This window comes from Leptopilina heterotoma, unplaced genomic scaffold (genome assembly GCF_015476425.1).
Source record: "Leptopilina heterotoma isolate Lh14 unplaced genomic scaffold, ASM1547642v1 Lhet_208, whole genome shotgun sequence".
In the NCBI taxonomy this organism is placed as follows: domain Eukaryota; kingdom Metazoa; phylum Arthropoda; class Insecta; order Hymenoptera; family Figitidae; genus Leptopilina; species Leptopilina heterotoma.
Genome location: NW_025110923.1, coordinates 186,045 through 207,884, shown reverse-complemented (window position 1 = coordinate 207,884; position 21,840 = coordinate 186,045). Strand labels below are relative to the sequence as shown.

Here is a 21,840-nt window from a genome sequence, read left to right as displayed (position 1 = left end):
AAGTTGTGTAAAGAACAATTTTCACTAAACATTTCAGTTAAATATGCCGAATATTACAAGTAAATATTCAATAAATTTTTAGGAAAGTTTCGGTGCTGTGGGGGTATATATATATATTTTTTTTTTAAAAATGGTATTCATATATGACCGTAAATACGACCCTAAATACGGGCATAAATACGGCTGTATTTGCTGTTTCAATTACACTACCTTTCTAAGGCCCGTATTTAGGGTCGTATTCACAGTCATATTTACGCTCGTATTTACAGTCGTTCTTTTTCAGTAGGGAAATTTTAAAAATAAGGAGCCAACATTGTTTTGAAGAGAACAAGGAGATGTAGGTACTTAAGTAATTATGCTAGTTTCTAAATCCATTATTTCCTAAGAAAATGTTACAATTAAATATTGTAAGTAGGTATAACTATTTTATTTGAAGATAAATGAGAATTAAAGTTATACTCTTTTTTTATTTTTAACTTCTCATTGTTAAACAATAAATAAGTTAAGGCCTGGTTAGGTCCATTCTAGTATTTATTAATGAGCATTGCCAAATTAAAACCTCCCTTGACACAATATTCATTCTAAACATAACATTTTGTCGATTTCTACACGGGAATTTTGACGAGATATCATATAATAAATGTATTATATAATGGTAGTATCATATAATGATTATAATATCTAATGTTATTTGAATGAATAAAAAAAACTTTCGTAGATCTCATTTTCCCGAGATGAACAAATTACTGAACAGATTCACGGATATTAAAAGTAAAAAAGACAATATTTCGTTTATAACTGTACTAAATTTGAAAGTAAAACTCTGTATCAAGTATAAATTATAAATACAACTTAACCTCAAAAGATAGCGAGTTTATACGAGACTTATTTATATGTATATATACTTTTTCTCCGACAACGACGTGAAAATGCTATAAACTAGATCTTCAAGTTGACACAATGTTTGAGCATAAAAACACTTTCTGGCTTTAAAAAAACTCGACGTACATTTTAATTAAATAAACATTTTCCTTTTGTTATTTTTTAATCCATACTGTAGTTTTGAAACTTTATTGTTATTTTATTATTTAGTGGCATTATACTTTTTAATTCTGTTTTTTACTATTTAATTAATTGTGTAAATGATTGGAATTAACTTTAATAGATTTCAACGAATAAAGAAATTTACTTTTAAAAATTCTTTTTTAATCTAAGATGAAAAATTTATAAACATGCAATTGCATTGTTAATTACAGGTAAAAATAGAATTCATGGTAAAATTAAAACATTGAAAATTAAAATTAATAGCATATTAGTCTCAAAATGTTTCAAAATTAAATCTTTTTCATTAGTGAAAAAAAGTGTTAAGTTTGAAATTTATTTCTGCAAAGATATTTTCTGTTGTATGTATGATTTTTTTAAACGATTCTCTATATGCTCTGAATTTTTGAGAAGAGAATATTATCACAAGAATGATCGTATACGAGGTAAATTTTCACTCACTCGCTCAAGAAGGAAGTTAGTTCAAAAAGAGAGAAGATTGTAGGTACAACTTGAAAGTTTTGGGCCCATGGCAATAAAATACACGCCTTAATTGCTTAATTTCTCACAGCTAAATCCGCTAAGGAAGAACAAAGAAGGTGTACACCCGTTACTTTTCCTTCTTGCTTTAAAGCGTGATCAACATTACTTCAAGGTGACACATTAATTATGTCCATGCATAAATTTCCAGTGAAAAAGGAGATGAACGAGCAATATATGTGCGGCAAAGATCTTTATTTCCTGATTTACGTTAACAAGTCACTCTAAAAAATTTACTCTCAGCTCAAGAAAAGTATGTACGTATATATGCAAAATTCATTCTGAAATTTCTCAAGCAGACACAGTTATGAAACTGTTACGTAGTTACGTAAGAATGAAAACTTGTGGATTCTTTCTTTTTATTCCATAACTATTCAATAACAATTTTTTTATTTTTGCTTTTTATTCCATAACTATTTAATAACAATTTTTTTAACGTTAATACTGTAATATAGATAATATAGTAGAAGACAAATATAATACGCAATATTGTAACAGAAAAAAATTTGTGACGTCAGTTTCAGAACATTTTTGTTACAGTAGAGTAACAATGATTTATAAACGTAACAGTTCTGTAATTTTCTTGGAAGTATCAAATTTATACTAAAGTGGATCAAATTGATGCTAAAAATTTAGATTTTGGTATCAGTTTGTTGCAATTTGATATGTACTTTTAAGTTAACTGTTACGTATGACTTCGTAACTATATTTTTAATTTTATTATAGGTACTTTCAATAATTTTTATATTATATAGATTCATTTAAAATTGGGAATTTTGTAATTAAAATTAAGTACTTCAATAAATACATACAAAACATCCACACCATTCACACTAAGACAATTCAAACAATCTGTCAACGAAGATAACAAATTTATTCTTTATTATTTATTATTTAAAAAATAACTCTGATTTGTTTTTCTTCATTTCATCAATATTTAATGTTATTTTATTTTATAAATTTGAGAATTGATTAAAGAGTATAGACAACACCCATATTTTGAAACGAATTTAGAAATTTCAAAAGAGTTATTTTCCATTAAAAAGACTCAAACTAGCTTTAACTAGAATAATAAACGATTTTAAACTTTGAAAAGACTCAAACTGTATTGGTAAAATATTTCAAGAAAAGGACACATATATGTTAACAATAAAGGATATAGATAATTGAACCTATATCACATTTTAGGAATTTGCAAACTTGCGAAAGGCTTGCCTGGTAACAATGAAGACTGGCGAGCCGTGTACACAGGCATCCCCACTCTATCGATTTGATATAATTTCAGTGTATTATTCATACCTTTGATTGATTTAACTAATGAGACTGAATTTATTCCTCCCGCAATACAGTTGCGTTATTTATTATATTGTTTCTCTCCTCTCTAAATTTGAATCAGTTAAAAATAACTGATCTCGATTACGTTTAATTTTGTAATAGGTTGCTATTTAATTAATTTAAATATATTTTTATAGTTCAATTAATAATTTCATTAAAAAACTTGAACAGAATTATTTTTGTTTTCTTCACGAAGCAGACATTCATCTTTACTACTATGTTTAGTTCGATCGACAAAAAAAAAGTTGAACGTTGTTTTGTAACCTTCACTAAATATTTATTTGTCATAACTTAAATTTTCTTACTAAATGCGTAATAGTACAGCCCACTATAACTCTTCTCTCCGTGTGTAGGGCTTTATATGACGTTAAACTCGCCCCGCGCGCATTGGCATTTTTTTCAAAATTGTCTGTATCCTACAAATTTTATCGGATTTTCATGGGCTTGGTCTTAAATTAAAGGGGATAAAATTTCTAAGAGATCCCACTAAACTAATTTTTGAATTTTAAATTGTTTATATTTTTTTTGTTACTCAAAGTTAACATTTTACAATATTTTTAGAAAAAATCATGTTTACTTTTTTATTTTTTCATTGCAGATGATTAGAATCAATTTTAATTAGTCCAGCATAACCACCAGACAAATAATAATGAATAATAGAATTTATTTAAATTGTTGCAAACAATGTTAATTAACAAATAGATAACTTTGGTTTTTTTTTATAAACAAAAATTTTTTTGTTTCAGATATATTTATATTTATTTGGGTAGTTCTACAAACGAGGGAATATATGTTGTCCAAGGTTGTTTTTTACATTAATTTAAAAAAAAATAAAATTATTTTTAATGGGTACTGTAGTGCTTAATGATTACTATTATGCCTCAAAACGTTACCCGGTTTCAAAAAAATTTTTTTGCAAAAAATAAGCATTCAAGTGCTAAATTCTCAGTTTCCTGGCATGTCCCAATGTGAAAATGAAAGTTAATAAATTATATAAATATTATTTTTAAGCGATTAAATACAAATTTACACTTGGATAATAATTTCAAATAGTTGTACTTCACAAAGATTTAAATAATTGTTACAATACTTGATATTTTATTAAAAAAATATTATCTTAAATTTTGTCCCTCGAATTAATTCTCAGTTTCCTGGCATCATAAAAAACGTTAAAATTATTCAGAATTTTTATTCCGATTAATTCAATATTTTTCACAGTGCTTAGTAAAGGTTAACTAAATATGATATCACTTGCATTTTACTTAACTTGCAGTTCAATTAACTAAAATTTTGTACTTTGTGATCGAAATGGGCATTTGGTCAGACAAATTCTCAGTTTCCTGGCACGCATTTAAAAAAAAAATTCCGAATTTTGTTATTAAGCCTTGTTTTTCAATTTTTTAGACGAAAAATGTCCAAATTCTCAGTTTCCTGGTTCTCAGTTTCCTGGCACTTTCTGACAGAATACACATGTGCTTAAGATGTAAAATTTAAAATTTTATTTTTTTGACTGGCCACTTTTAGGTAACTTTCACAATACTTTTAACTTGAATTTAACCTACTTTTTAAAACCTGAATATTAATATACATAATAAATAATTAATAATTAAATAAATATAATATTTATATACAGTATAGTAATTTACTTTATATTGATTCAACATATTTACTATATTGTATTAAGAATCTTTCAATGAAAATATAAAGATTAAATATTTCATAGAAAGGCTTTGTATTTTAAGACAGTATTGTAATTTATTTCACATTGATCCAAATTTTATTCATATTTGTCTTTATTTTCTTTAAACTTTATTGTAATTGTTATGAATATTAATTTGAGATACAGTATTGAAACATTTTTAAAAAGTGACTCTTGTTCAACTTTTTAATACAAACATTAAAATATTCTTTAGACTTTTTCTTTCCGTGTATTTGAGGAGCTGGATCAAAGAACCGGCTCTTCGCTCGGACCGCAAGCAGTGAGCGCCTCTGGGCCACTCACTCCTACCCGACTGGCATAAGCGCGTGCGGTCCGAGCGAAGAGCCGGTTCTTCGATCCAGCTCCTCATTTTCCTTTTATATGTAGGGGAGACTAGGTGCAGTTGTTACAATTTTGATAAAATTAGTCACAGTGATTAGAGTTTAACTCCAATTTGTTTGGTCATACGATTAAATCAAAGGTATATTATCTAGTTTTAAAGGCCATAATTGATTTAGCTCTGTATCTATTATTTAATTAACTAGAAGCATTTGAGTGACAGCGTGTAAATTGTAACAATTGCACAAAGTGAATGTCGGTTGTTACAATACCAAGAATCATTTATAACATTTCTAAATTGAAGACAAATAATATTTTATAACAATTTTTAGTAATTATTTATAATTTTTGCCATAGAGATGGCAGCATTAATATTGTTTCAAAATGAAAAAGTTATTTTTTCATTAATTTTGAAGTCGAATTTAGAAAAAACATGAGATTTTGCATAAAAAATGAGTGTGATATATTACATTTTTGACAAACATTTTACATTTCAAACGAATCTGCTGAATTTTGAAAAAAAAATGTGCCAAAATTATTAACAATGGTTTCACTTGCAAACATTGCGACACATACATGGTCTGAAACTGCATAAGCATTAATTTTGTTTTAATATATCAGAAATATTAAATACATTAAAGAATTTAGAATAACTTTTTCAAGGTGACACTATCCTAACATATTTATTTCTCTATTTACTTCATTTGAATTCAATGTTTTTGACATTAGAACCTCAAAAACAGAAAAAAGATTATATGACAAACAGTGTCATGTTGCAATACCTAAGCAAGTGCAATAGAACTGGCTATTCTAATCAAATCATAAAATTCTAAAATAAAATAATAATAGGGGAGAGTAGGGCAAGACGGGGTACCGGGCCCTATTTTACAAACGAATTAACCAATCGCGATTATATTTTACATAATACTGCACCGAGACAATAGTTTCTTGTTTACAAAACCTAAAAGCCATGAGAACAAATCTTTTATCTGTTTTACTAAAAAAACTGTTTTCGACGATTTTCTTGTCATTTTTTCACATTTTTTAGGAGGCGTTTATTATTTAATAATAACAGTTAATGAACTGTATAAATTTTTTTCTAACTGCACGGAGAGAGAATATATATTAAATTTTGTAAAAATAATTTCAAATTGGGGAAAAAGTGCGACAAAGCGAAATTTTGATATAAAAAATACTAAACTTTAAAAAAACTTGTGTGAAATTTAGTATAATTATATCAAATATCAAGAATATTAATTAAATTCTAATATAACTTTAGTAAATTTCACAAAACTTTTTTTAAAGTTTAGTATTTTCTATATAAAAATTTCGCTTTGTTGCACTTTTTCCCCAATTTGAAAATATTTTTACAAAATTTAATATATATTCTCTCTCCGTGTGGCAAGGGTTACAGAAGAAGGGGAGCATATGTTTTTTTTCTTTGTTGAATCGTAAATTGTAGTAATTAATCGTTTTCTTCAATTTCGTAGGTGGGGCAAGATGGGGTAGGAGAGAGTGGGGCAAGACGGGGTACACAAATTAAGCAAAAGAAAAGAGAAATAAGAGAAGTTAAGAAAACTACTAAAATCAAGACTGAATAAAATAAGAGTGACCAAAAAGAAAAAAGCTTGTCAGGTTAAATCATCAATTAGCGATGGTATAAAGTGGAAAATACACCTGTCTCTATTGTAATGGTTATTATTTAGACTCAAATGAAGGCTGGGCTGCTTTTTTTGTCTGCGGCCAATGGGCTCACTGCAGTTATGCATGAAGATAAAGATGCAACCTTTACTTGTAAAATTTGCCGACAGAAATAGGTTGCTTTTTTAGTACCCCATCTTGCCCGCCGGTGGGTCAAGATGGGGAAATTTGCAATTTTTTCCATATTATTAATTTTATTCTTTTTTAAGAAACAGATGGCCTTTGTACACCTTTATTACGAAAGACTGATTCCTAAAGATGGTTATTAAATAAAATAATAAAATATATACACTACCGTCGGGAATTATCGGTACGGCTGTACGCGCACGGCCCAAAAACATACCAATCTTTAAATCACGATTTTTTTGTAAATACAAATGTCAGAAAATTAACAAATATACCATTCGAAAGATAATTAAATTCTACGATTAATAATACATAACTGAAAATTTTAATAATTTATACAAAGATTGCAGCAGTCGACAAATTTGACAAAAAAATTTAAAAAATAAAATTTTTTTGGAAATTTTTTCAACCCCTGCACATTTTTTAAAAATTGTAGAAAAAATTTGAAACTTATATAGGTGTGATGATTCAAGTCTCATCTTTAATTTAAGACCCAAAGAGTTTAAAAATCTTATTCGGTTCGTGAGATATTATTATAAACGTCCGAGTATATTTTTTGACAAATGCAGTGAATTAATCGATTTCGAACGGTTTTTGGCTGAAAATGCTCTGCCGTTTATAATGATATCTCGCTAACCGATTAAGATTTTTGAACTCTTTTGGTCTTAAATTAAAGATGAGATTTTAATGATCACACTTATATAAGTTTCAAATTTTTTCTGCAATTTTTAAAAAATGTGCAGGGGTTGAAAAAATTTCCAAAAAAATTTTATTTTTTTAATTTTTGTCAAAGGGCCTAGCGGAGTAAGCATGCAAAATCTGCCCCCGCTCAAAAAAATTTGAAATTCTTGTTACATGTTAGCAACATTAAGATAAAATTTTTCACCAAAAATTTTTTCAAAAAATGTATTTTTGTAAGAGTTATGGAGGGGGAAAGAAAAATCAAAAATTTATTTTTTCTCGAAAACCACTGGATCGATTTTAATGAAATTTATATATGTGTTTTATAAATTAATAAAAGGAATTTAAAAAAAAAAATTTTGCCCGAAAAAAACCCCAAAAAAAAAATTTTTTAATTTTAAAAAAAAATTTTTTTGTCTTATTTTAGAGATACTACTTTGGAATTTGTACAAAAAATTCTCCTAAATGTGTTCTTTTAAGAAATATTTTTGTCGATTTTTTTAATTGGGTACCACATAGTTAAAAAAATTAAAATCCTAGGTGGCGCATCATTCCGGCTGAAGCACAATGTATCCAGTAACTGATTATTTTTAAATTTCCTTGAAATTTAGTAATTATGCGTTTCTGGGGTCACTCAGTACGAATGTAATATTAAATTTTCAAAATTCAAAATGACTTGGTACATTGTGCTTCAGCCGGAATGATGCGCCACCTAGGATTTTAATTTTTTTAACTATGTGGTACCCAATTAAAAAAATCGACAAAAATATTTCTTAAAAGTACACATTTAGGAGAATTTTTTGTAAAAATTCCAAAGTAGTATCTCTAAAATAAGACCAAAAAAATTTTTTTTGAAAATTAAAAAATTTTTTTTTGGGGTTTTTTTTGGGTTTTTTTCGGTCAAAATTTTTTGAAATTAAAATTAAAATTAAAATCGATCCAGTGGTTTTCGAGAAAAAACAAATTTTTGATTTTTCTTTCCCCCTCCATAACTCTTACAAAAATATATTTTTTGAAAAAATATTTGCTGAAAAATTTTATCTTAATGTTGCCAACATGTAACAAGAATTTCAAAGTTTTTTGAGCGGGGGCAGATTTTGCATGCTTACTCCGCTAGGCCCTTTGTCGATTGCTGCAATCTTTGTATAAATTATTAAAATTTTCAGTTATATATCATTAATCGTAGAATTTAATAATCTTTAGAATGGTATATTTGTTAATTTTTTGACATTTGTATTTACAAAAAAATCCTGATTTAATGATTGGTATGTTTTTGGGCCGTGCGCGTGCAGCCGTACCGATAATTCCCGACGGTAGTGTAATCGATAATTTTCGTTTTTTTGTACTTTATACATTAAGTACCCCGTCTTGCCCCACTCTCCCCTACATGAAATTTGTTAATTCTATTGGTCAATTAAATTGTAAATTAACTTTTACTATTTACACACACATGAACTCATATACAAGACATTCTTACATAAATTATTCGAACTCAGAATAAACTCATTCTGTTTATATATGAACTCAATATAAATTTGCAATTAATATTGCAAGGTAATTGTAAAGAAACTATTGTAAAAGTAATTATTTAAAATATTTATATTTGTCAATATATATGTAAAATTATGATTTTATTACATTTCTAATCTTGGGGTTTATATTACTTGACTTTCAACTTTCTTTCTTTACTTTTTACTAAAAATACCGTCTATCCGGAATCGTTGAATTAATATTGATTTAAGAAGGGGTCCACTACATTTAAATAATTTTATTGTTTCCAAAGAGCAATTAACTTTTACTACGAGATGGTTATTTTTGAGTCTTTTTGATTAACTATATTGGTAATACTGTTAAATCTGTATTTCTCTAAATATGACTTTTAATATAAATTAAACATCAAATTCATCATTAACATTAACAATGAGTTGCCGAAAATTTGTGACTAAGGAGTTAAAGAACTGAATTGAAAAAAGGCAGTAAAAGATACGTAATAAAACAGTAACAAACTGTTCCTAGTACGTAACAAAACTATAACAAATGGGTAAGAAGATAGTAAAAAAATAGGTAACAATAGGAACAAAGAAGTAACAAGACAGTTACTAATATGTAAAGGACACAATAAATAGGTACCTAACAATACAGTAACAAGCAAATAATATTGAACAGTAACAAATATGTTGTAAGACAGTGACTAATAAGTAACAGGGCAGTAACAAACATCAGAAAATAGGTGTAACGAAGTGAATCGTTATACTTACTCTACCTAATTTGCAATGTGTGGGAAAAGTATATTATAGTATAGCGAGTTGTTCGTTCGTCACTTTCTCATCATCAGTTTGTCCTGTTTCTTGTCAAGTCCCTTGTATTTGTCCTTGGTACAACGACTTGAGAGCTGTGAAATCTGAATTTGAATGATTTCCCGCATGGTTAATAGTCAGCGAATGTCACATGACCAATAACCCTCTCCCAGAATATTTTAGCTGCTGTTCAGTGGGGATAAGAAAGCAGAGTTTTCCTAACTTTTCGATGGAAAAATTAGGAAACAGAATGATGCGATTGACGAATGTCGTCGAGAATTATTTTAAGAATTTTCTTTTAGTTTGTTTGTTAAGGAATTTGTGTTTAGTTTTTATCTTATTGTAAGAATATTTCCACTTAATTTAGGTGTGGAATATTATTAGTGCCTATTTAAGTAAATTTCTTAAATTTAGAATGTAATTTTTTCAGTGAGTCAAGCCAGTAACTAATAGGTTACTATTAAATTTAACAGTTGCGTAAAGATAATTATAATACAAAAAATTGTTACGATAATACTATACATGTAACAGTTACAGAATACATGTACCTCAAGTTAATGTGTATCTATGCTCCATAAATATATCAAAAAGTGAATTCAACTTTAAAATTTGCATGTCATATTTAATTTTCAATTAATCCAAAACAATAATAATCAAAGTAATAAATAATTGTTATTTAAGAAATTTTCCTAATATAATAATCAAGTAGACGTGAATCTATGAAAATTACTCCTGTTGTATAGTCCGCAGGTTTACCTGTGAAGGATCATAACTCAAAACAAGTTAAAGCTCCAGAGTGTTTGAAGTTGTCGGGAGAACTTTGAAAAGAGGATCAATTTTGCTCCGCCTAACTGTTTAATAATTCATCCATGAAATACGATTTACACTCGTGATAAAATATACTCTGACCTGATTTTCATTAACAAAAATAATAAAAAATTTATCTAATTCTGATTTTGTTTCAAATTAATGTCCATTTGAAGATTTTTATTTTTAACTTATTTATTATATTAATAATAATAATATTAGTAAAAAAAAACGCTTAAAAACTTTATATATTTCAAAATCATTGGTATTTAGTCAGATTCATTTAAAATAGTATTTTTCATTTTTTATATAACACATTTTTAAGTTTTGAAACATTAATAACTCCCTTATATTTTCCAATAAAAGGTTAGCGAATAGGTCAATCGATGCGTTTTCAAATATTCTTGAAGTTACGTTATTTTTAAAATTAGGGGTGACTAGGTGCGGTTGTTACGCTGTGCAGTTGTTGCAAATGGAATATCTCAGAAACAGTTAATTATAGAGATTAGGTTCCAAAGGGAAAAATGTTTAGTTTTTATGTACGACCTTGGTGCAATATGTTTAAAAATTATATACAAGCTTTATAATTAAAAAATAGGCCCATTGGTTTTTAGAGGCCAAAACTAAATATTTCTCTGCTTGGTATTTTTTAAATAATTAATAGACCTTTATACTTAACAAAGTAAATTTTTTAATATCATTTCTATGAGGATTAAGCTTCAAAAAACTGCCTTGGTTGTCCATATTTAGCGTATACTTTTTTAATAAAGTGATTTATTGTAAAAAATGTTCCTGTTGTGAAGTTGTTACAAGTGATAGTAAGAACGGATATTTTTTCCAAAATTCAGCAGATTCGTTTGAAATGTAAAATGTTTGTCAAAAATGTAATCACACTCATTTTTTATGAAAAATCTCATGTTTTTTATAAATTTGACTTCAAAATTAATGAAAAAATAACTTTTTAATTTTGAAACAATATTAATGCTGCCATCTCTATGGAACTGTCACGTACTATTACGTTGAGCCAAAAATTATGAATAATTACTAAAAATTGTTATAAAAAATTATTTGTCTTCAATTTAGAAATGTTATAGATGATTCTTGGTATTGTAACAACCGACATTCACTTTGTGCAATTGTTACAATTTACACGCTGTCACTCAAATGCTTCTAGTTAATTAAATAATAGATACAGAGCTAAATAAATTATGGCCTTTTAAAACTAGATACACTGAGAAAACTGGAGTATTGGACTAAACATCTGGAGGGACAAATCGTTCATATTTGAGAGTTAGCTATTGGATAAAAATCTAAATGTTCAAATTCACCACTGACAGATATTCGTGCCATTTCTCTAACAGAGGGACAAATTAACCATCTTGAGAAATCCCTTCCTTATCCGGCGCGAAATGAATAAATATGGCAACCTAACCCCTAAATTAAATACATAAAATGTCAGAAAAATAATTTCGCGCGCATCAGATCGTACACATTTTCTGCGCAACTTTTAACCCTCAGATATAATGAGAGAGAATATACAAGTAGATTTCCATTATCAATTCAAAATTTATTTTAGAAGGACTATTCAACTCTCTTCATAAGCAAAGGAAACATACACTTTTTGAACCTCTGAATTTGACTCTGCAGTTTTCTCAGTGTAATATATACCTTTGATTTAATCGTAGGGTAATGTAACCTTGAGTGGACCGCCTAAGCTTTTTTTCGAAAAAATTCTTTATGAAAGCAAATTAATCGGAGGTTTCTATTCCAAGCTTTAGTTTAGATCCCTAGATAAGTGTTTATACCATAATAGCTTTGATTTTTTTTATTTGAAAAAAAAGAAATTGACTTTAAAAAAAGCTAATTTTTAAAGAATGAAAAAAGTGTAACCTTGAGTGAACCACTCCTAAAAAATTGAAAAAGTTATTCTAAATTCTTTAAGGTATTTAATATTTCTGATATATTAAAACAAAATTTATTCTTATGCAACTTCAGACCATGTATGTGTCGCAATGTTTGCAAGTGAAACCATTTTTAATAATTTTGGCACATATCACATCAATATCACAAAAAATTAATAAAGAACATAAAACATAGTTTCAAACCAATTTATTGTATATATATATATATATATATATATATATATATACTGCCGTCCAAAAGAAAAAGATACATAAGCGACATTACCATCAATCCGAGAAAATCAAAGAAAATTTTTTGCCTCCGGAACTATAATTCAAATTAACTTTTTTAAAAAAATTTTTGATCAATATTTAATAAAAAAATATTCTGCTTCTCATTATGTAAAAAAAATTAATTTTTTAAACAATTTCTATTGTAAAATGGACATACGGGTTTCTAGTAGTGATAAATACAGACGAATAAAAGCACAAAGTCGCTTATGTTTTATTTCTCGGTAAACTTACTCGAACTGAGCGGTGTCGTCCAGAGGAAAAAGATACATAAGCGACTTAATATAAAAGAACTAAGCCTGTGTAGTACAATTATCGCTTCTCTTCTTCTGTAAACTCGACTCACTGTCAGACCATTTTACAGAGGAAAAAGATACATAAAGACAGTCGAAAGAAAGTCGCTTCTTTTAGTCTGTAAAGTCAGCTCACTCTCAGGCTCCTTTACCGAGTAAGAATATACATAAGCGACTTTGTGTATCATTTTGTCCTATAAGTTGGTGACGTATGCAGCGTCGTTTACCGAAATATGAACCCACAAAGTGTTTTATGTATCTTTTAACTCTGTATTTCGTCACTTTTTCCATTTTTGTAATTTTTAAACAATCTTTTTTTGCAATAAATAATTAAATATTTTGATTCTTTTTTACACAGTTAAATGCAGCTTTTTTTTGTGAATCCAATGATACCAAAAACTCAATTTTTTCAAAAATGTCGCTTCTGTATCTTTTTCCTCTGGACGGCAGTATATAACTGACATTAAAAAGTGGAAAAAATAGGCAGTCTACTCATGGTTACAAATAGTGGTCTATACTCATGGTGACATGCAACTTTTTATGGCAACCACCACAATTTTTTTTTGAGTCAAAATTATCACTTAATTAAACTAAGACAATCAATTTCAATGTCCAAAGTAGTAGGAAAAAATAAGTAACCTTTTAAAACTTAAATTTTACACTACTTTTACACTTCCGAATCACTTTACTTATAGAAAGAGCGACTTTTTTTTGGTTTGTGTTCTTAAAAACGCGTTACATCAAACGATAACGTATATATGTTTATCGCGGAACTTAATTTCTTACGGTTTCTAGGTGCGGTGCTGCTATTCGCACTATTTATTTCACGTTTACTCTGTCAGATAACTTAAAAGCTCAGGCGGTCCACTCAAGGTGACATTACCCTATGACCAAACAAGTTGGAGTTAAACTCTAATCACTGTAACTGATTTTATCAAAATTGTAACAACTGCACCTAGTTTCTCCTAAATAAAGATTTAAAGAATATCATGCAAAAAAAATCAAAGTTTTTAAAAATTTTCCAATTTTAAAATATCAATAACTCTGGATAGATTAAAAGTAAAATGTTCGCTAATAGAAAACAAAATTCGTCTTGAAAACTTCTTCAAAAGGAAAAAAATGTTTCTATGTATCTAAACATTTTTAAAAGTTATGGTCCTAGGTGGAATTGAGGGAGCGACAGTCGGTAGTCACTACCGGGATTTTTTACCGGGAATATTTCCAAGAACCACTACTGGGAGATTTTTAGGGAAAAGTTGCCAGAATTACTACCGGTAGTAATTCGACAAAATGTATTTACAATATAATTTGAAAGTAGGGTCAGTCCGGGGTGATAGCCATACATTTTTTAAAGGATTGTAAAAATTATAAAAAATCGTTTTTTATATAAACTATTATTGGTAATTCTCGGACATTCCAGGAGGGATGGACAATACTTATATTTTTAATAATTTAATATTTAATTGTTTACATTATTTTTTCTGCTTTTGACTATTTATCATGGAATACAGTACAGTTTTAATGTAGCCAAAGATGTCAGATACTGCACTGAATCCAATATTCATTGAATGGCGTTTGATTGTAACTTTCGCCTCTACTTACAAATAGATCACCATCTCTGGCATCAATTAAAAGATTAAAACAATTATTTTGTTAACAGAGATTTTTTTAAATTGTTTTTCTTTAATATTTCTTAAGCATAACGTAAAGAAATGAAAATAAAAAAACATCAGTGACCATCTCACCCAATACTACATGACAAAAGTAAACATCAAAATATTAAATAAATAATATAATTTCTCCTTGAATTTTTTTCTTATTTCAAAACATGGGCTATGTACTATAGTCAATGAAACATGAAATTAAAAATTATGTTAAAAACAACAATATAACAATAAGAAATCTGAATTTCTCAAATTTTTTTGAAACAATACAAAAAATTGAAGAAAGATTACACTTACATTTGTATTATTTTTCAACAATTATTATTTACATTTATTTTTAGTCTCAAAAGGATGAATATAAAGTGATATTTTTTCTACAAATTCTGTAAAATATTTCAATTTTCCATCCCTCTCGTATGGCCATCTCCCCGGAGTTATCCTACAGTTTTAACACATTTTTTTAAATAAGTTATGTGCAAAGATTTTCACAAAGTTTCAACCCAAAATATTCTTTTTTTTAATAAGAAATAATGTACGAAACTACTTTTTCTCCCGGATGACCTCAACTCTTTTCAAATTACAAAATTTTAAGGGTTTGAGATTGCAGCGAAATGTTTAAATTTGTTTATAACTACATAATGGAAACTTAACTGCAGCTGACAGTGATACATTATGTAAGAAATTTCGAAAAGAGAAAAAATTTGTTTACGTTTTAATCACCTTTAGAAAAAATTTTTGGTGAACAAATTCTATAATATTGTGTAAAAAAATCTGCGTAAAAAATAAATCGTGTAAAAAATTCATAAACAGTTTTTATGTGACAACTTTATACGTAGTCACAAATAATCGTATTATTATTAACCATATTTTACTTGAGTATAAAAAATAAAGTTTTACCTCTTTTATATAAACAGTTCTTTATACTTTTATTTACTTATTTTATTTATTATTATTTTAATTTAATTTAATAATAATGTTTGCAGAAATTTATTTTTTCCTTTTTTTTCGTGTCGTCTGTTTTTGTATTAAATAAAGAAATTTCTGTTTATTTAAAATTTAAAATTTTTTAAGTTTTATTTATATTTTTTTAAAAGAAAAAAAAGAAAATTACAATTTCATCTAAATGCGCGTAAACCCAAAATGCGACTGAAATCAAATAAAATGATTAACAGAGAGATGAAGAGGAGTGAAATGCGTTCATTTTTATTATTTTGCTGTGAGTGATCCATCAACTATTTTCCATGACGTGCGAAAGGTTAACTCCCCTCGACAGAGATAAGGAGAATTTAATATTAAGATTTTTATTATAATTCCATTTGTGTCAAAAGCTATCAGATGTTATATTTTAATATTTCATGTACATTATAATTTATTAAAAGAGTACAATAAAAAACATAAATCACTCAAGTTTATAAAATTTAAACTTTTCTTTAATACTTAATATTAATTTTAATTAATATAATAGTTAATAATTAAAATGTTATTACAATTCAAATTATACAAATGATTAGTAAATTATTATTATCACTATATAATTTCCAATAAATGTGTAGGTACTGAGTCTTATTTAAATGTTTCATTCAATTTATTACTTCATTTTCTGAAAAAATTGGTTGTCTGAAAAAAAATTATCCTTTCTTTGTAAACAAATTATTAACTCGATATTGTTATATTACGGAAAATATAAAATAATTATAAATGCAAATATGTTGCTTTTATAAATAAACTTATTTTTGTGCATATAAGTTGGAGAATAATTTATCTTTAGGTTCCGACGATGAAATTACTGATTTAATTATTGTTTATGGAATACAAGCATATTAAATTTTCTGCCGTAATAAGTAATTATATTAATTAATTATATTTTTTATATTACATATATTATATTTATTTAATTTGAGTTTATTTAATTTCGAAAGAGATTTTTGCAATAAAATTATCGGATTTCTAATAGTTTTATTAAAAGATTAAATTTCTTTTCTAAAAATAATTATTAAAATTATGACGATATACTCAAAATTGTTTATGTGTAATCTGGAATATAATTAATCTTCTGCTTCCGATTTGATTAAATTTGAGGATTTATTTATCGTTTATGAAATGCTAACATATAATTAGGTTTGCCTTGCAACTGGTAATTAATTGCAATTATAATTATTCAATTGTAATTTTGTAAAAAGCAAAATTTCGATAATGTTTTTAATTAATGGAATGTGTTTCATTCTATAAAATTTATTAAAAAGGTAAAATTTGTGATTTTCATTTTTCATTTTTATTAAATTGAAAATAATAAATATAAATTGAATATAATGTTGATTTATCAATAAATTATAATTTCGTATCGAAAAATTAAAGACCACTGCAATAATATTAAACATCGGATTTATTACATTGGTTTTATACATTGGTCCTTTAAATGAATAATAGCTTCAATTAACTGCAAATTTTAATCACTTTTATGTTTTATAACTTCAATTATTCGTTGGTTTTGAATTAATGTCACTTTTCAGTGAATACTGTTCAAAAACAGTGGCATTTTCAGTTGACGCTCGTATAAAATAATGACAGGTTCAATTTATAGTTGTTTTGCCGCAAGTACTATGGTAATTTACAGTGATTATATACAAATAAAACAATAGTTAAAAATTGCCATTTTTAATATTAATACTCCAATAAATTTATTCATAAATTTTAAGTGTCCATAGTTTTAGTTAGTTTTGGTTTTTTAAATCTATTTTTTATTTTGATTTCCGATCGTTTTTAGGGTTCCGTACACCTACGGTGTATCGGCGGAACCCTATTGGTGAGACTCTTGTGTCCGTAGCCAAATCGTGTCCCCCCCCCTAGCGGCTAAACTATTTGACCTAAAGAGCTCAAATTTGGTCCAGATATGTATTTTCACTCGTAGATTACAGGAAAAATATAGCGAATCTGATTGGACGTGATGGGCATAGCGTTGTCAAGGAAATAACAAGATTTTTGGCCAAAAATGCATAAAAAGTGACCATTCCCCCCCTTAACTTCTAAACTATTCGACATAGAGAGCTGAAATTTTGCATGCTGGTGTATTTTTACTCGAATATTACAGGAAAAATATAGAGAACTTGATATGTAATGATGGCCATAGCGTTGTCAAGGAAAAACTAAAAAATTAAAAAAAAAATTGTTTTTTCTAACTTTTACATTATTTGACCTAATGAGCTGAAAATTGGTATCATAGTGTATCATTACAGTCTGACGACAAAAAATTTTTATTTTTTTTTAGTTTAAACACGTGGCATTAAATATGCGAGTACAACTCGCACTTGTCCAATTTTTTTACTTATTAGATTTTCAAATCATATTTTAATAATATTTGTTTTTTAGTTTATTAAATTTTATTTTGATTGTACGTCGATTTATGTACAATTTATACGAAAAGTTTTAATTTCAATTAAGAATAAGTTCACGTGATTATTTGTTTATATTTGTTAATTAATAGATATTGTAAACAATGGGAGCTTTAAGGTTCAGAAATAGCTTCAATTGAAGATGATTTAGTGTGAAAAGAAATAGCGTTCAACAAAATATTAAATAGTTAATAAATTAAACCCGTAATTTAGAAATATTCAATTGAAGTTATAGTATATTCTTTTGCGCTTGCGAATATTTTAAATCCTTACTTTTGTCGAGGGATTTTTTCACTTTCGGGAAAATGGATTTTTAAAGTGAAAAAAGGACTTAACAAATACTGCGGTCAATTGAAGTTTTTTTTTAAAGTGTGCTTTTCAAACTTGAAATAGAAACGCAGCCAATCGATTTTTAGTATTTGCTATTAATTTTGCGATGAATCAAAGTTTGATTCCATTTACGTATACGAGACAGGAATGATGTATCAGCATTAATATATATGTATCCCTGCGTGTATATAAGGTGAGGGTGTTAGATTATGTGAACTTCCTTGCTACTCGCTCATTATTAATATCTACTGCGCGTACAAGCATTATATTATAGTTTCACTGGCAATATTCCAATTAGGTTTGCAAGTTTACCAAGCGCGATATGGAAATTTGCTTTTTCAGTAAATTCATTCACGCTGCTTGAATGGAGTTACTAAAGCGTTCTCTCTCGCTCTCTTTCTCTCAACTCTCTTTGAATACCAGGGACCGCGAGCGATGCAAAAAAAACAGTTGTTAAATTTAATGCCAACCTTAGTTGTGGAAAATCCAAGCACAATTTAGCATAACGGCCATATTTATGGCATTATGTGTCACTTGATGTATAATGAAAATTTATAAAATTCTTTTTAACACACGAATACGTAATCACTTCCTTACGATACTGTATTTTGTCCTTTTTATTATTAATTACATAGATTCGATTTAAACCATATTTATTTTTCTGATCACCTCACTGCTTTCTATATTCCCTTCTTGTTTTTTTATATATGGGACAAAAATTTTATTCTATTACAAAAATAACGAGTATAAAAAATACGATTTCTAATTTTTTTATAATAGAGTATGAAAAATATTTTTCTATTTTTATTACTAGAAAAAATATTATTTCTACTCTTTAAAGAAAATTTTTTTTATAATAAAATTAGAAAAAGTATTTTTTATCCTTTTTGTTGTAATAAAAAGGATAAAAAATACTTTTTCCAATTTTAATATAAAAATTTTTTTCACGTGTCAAAAAAATTTCACGGAGCATATTTTATGAATCTATGTAGGTGCTATTTTTTTGTCATTCACTGTAAAAACTGTTTTTCTATTGTTCTTGACACATGTCTTTTATTCACTTTTTACACAAACGTTTTTTTTTATCCAAATATTTTTCTTTCACTGTTTTTTTTTATTTTTTTGAGAAGCGTTTTTGAAGCACTTTATTTTTAGTGAAACGTTTTACAATATTTTTTAAGCATCACTTTCTTTTTTTAGTTTCTATATGGAAACATTTAATAAATTTTATTGCTGCTGTTTTTGATTTAAAGCGGAATTTTATTTGTTTTATTTTTTTCCTTTTTGAAAACTTAAATTTTCCATTGTTTAGTGGTTTTTGTTGAAACCAAAAAGTAAAAAAAAAACAATTGAATCGATTGAATTTTTCTAAGTTTTTAATTAAGTTTCTCGAAAAATGTAAAAGTGAGATACCTAAACGTTAAAAAAAAAAACTGTAATTTTACATCAGGTTTTGAATATAAAAATTTTGCTCAAATGTTAATTTTGTCGCCCACTTTTTTCTTAAAATATTAAAAGAACTGCTCGTTTTGTTGTTTTTTTCTCCTATTAAAAAATTCACTTTTTTCAAAAAAATGAAGAACTGGCTAATGATCAAATTCTACGAAATCATCGAAAACTGTAAATTCTGCAATTTTTTCTAAACTTAATAAAATATTTTAAAAGTTGTTTTAATGTTTAAAAAAATATTTAAAGTTGAAATAATTCCGATTTTTAAGTGTCTTTTTTTTCAATTGCTGGTCCTTTTTAGGATGATAAAAATATTTAAAAATTTACCCCAACAGTTTGTCAAATTTGTGTAATCATTGCTTATAGTTTAAGAAACTAAATTCAGACTATGATGTTTCTCAAAAAATTGTTTTTTTTACCTTTTCGTTAATATTTGAAAAATAAAAATTAGATTTTTATTGTTTTTGGAAAACAAAGTCATTTTTAATTAAAATATTATAAACTTAAAAAAAGACAATATTTTTAATTTCCAAATTTCCGGAATTTTTGTAGCAAAATTGCAAATATGATAAATTTATAAATCAAAGAAATTTAAAAACTGTCAGTTACAAATTTCTTTTTTGATATTATAAATTTACGACTTTTCCACCAGGAAGAAATGGAAAAAAATTTCTTAAAACTTTTTAAAGATTTCAACTTTTGAGAAAATTTTTAAAGAACTTTGTTTTAAAATTTTCTTTAAAAAAATATGATTTTCCTGTGGAATGTAATCAACGTTTCTTGTAATGACAAAAAATTTTTTATCAAATCCCCCCCCCCCTCCCCGAGAGAATCGAGTAGGAGAGAAAAAAATTTCAAATTCAACTTGTTGAAATGCAACGATTTAAATGCTCCCTGCTTGCAAAATCGACGATTGAATTGAATTGATTTCGCTTCGGTAAGCGGAGTGCCGGTAGCGTGCGCTTTTATCAGAAACTTTTGGTTCTTCTCTTGCAAACTTAAGCGATTCACGCAAAGAGTCGCCTCCTGGTAAAGGATAGGACCAACTTTGTGAACCAGATTTTCAACGAATCGAATCACTTTTACTTAGGAAGACACAATCTCTCTCTCTCTCTCTCTCTCTCTCTTTCACTCTCTCTCCCAAAGGGAATTCAAATGCTTGACTAAATTTTAAACCGACGCTTACACTTTTACCACTCAAAAAGAAAAAAACCCAATTTCAATTTCAATTTTTTCCTTTGAAAAAAACACTTCACAATTTTTTTTGGATTCCTTACCGGTGATAACGAGGAAAAGAAGAAACGTAAATGCGTGCCGTTTCTTGACGTTACTTCCCATCGTGCGCTCTTAACAAACTTGAAACGAGCACGCGATACACGATTCACCAAATAAAGAGGTTCATTTCACTGGTAATTCTTGTCACCACTTCCGGGACCGTTATGACGGTCCATTTAGAGGGTTTTAGAATAAAAATTTCCTGGGACCACTGTTTTTACTTTTCACATATATGTACAGAAAATAATTCTGTAAATCACAATATTGTAGATATGAAAAATAAAAAAAAAAATTTTCCACTTTTTATATAAAAAAAATTTTTTTGAATAATTTTTGACAAAATTTTTTTTCCTTTTTTTAAAACTTTTTGATGTGGAAAATTAATAGACTTTCTCAAATCGAAAGATGAAGCGCTCTGAGAAAACTAAGTTTCTCCCGACGTTCGAGCGGCTACTGAGCTCCCGCCGCAAGCGCATCGAGCTTGCAGTGCGTCGACGCCAACATAAAAGCTCGGCCATTTTAACGCTGGTCGCGAGAGAAGCGCCAGCATAGGGCTGCGCGAGCTTCGCCCGTCCAGCCGGGTGATTGATTGGCGCTGAAACTTCGCGACTGATTGAATCTTTTTTACGTTTCAATATCGATACTCCTCTCTCTCACTCTCTCTCTTGCTCTCCTTTCTCAT

At 27.5% G+C, this 21,840-nt stretch overlaps 1 protein-coding gene across 2 annotated transcripts in view; it reads right to left on the bottom strand.

Moving 5' to 3' along the window:
- Positions 1 to 21,639, bottom strand: part of LOC122501297 — a 323,656-nt gene extending 302,017 nt beyond the window's left edge. The window contains exon 1 of one of the 2 annotated variants that reach the window (XM_043610645.1): positions 21,161 to 21,639. In XM_043610645.1, coding sequence (XP_043466580.1) covers positions 21,161 to 21,221 — 61 coding nt within the window. In that variant the 5' untranslated portion in view covers positions 21,222 to 21,639. The remainder of the gene's footprint in view (positions 1 to 21,160) is intronic. The other variant, XM_043610644.1, reaches the window with a different exon arrangement.
- Between the last annotated feature and the right edge of the window lie 201 nt (positions 21,640 to 21,840).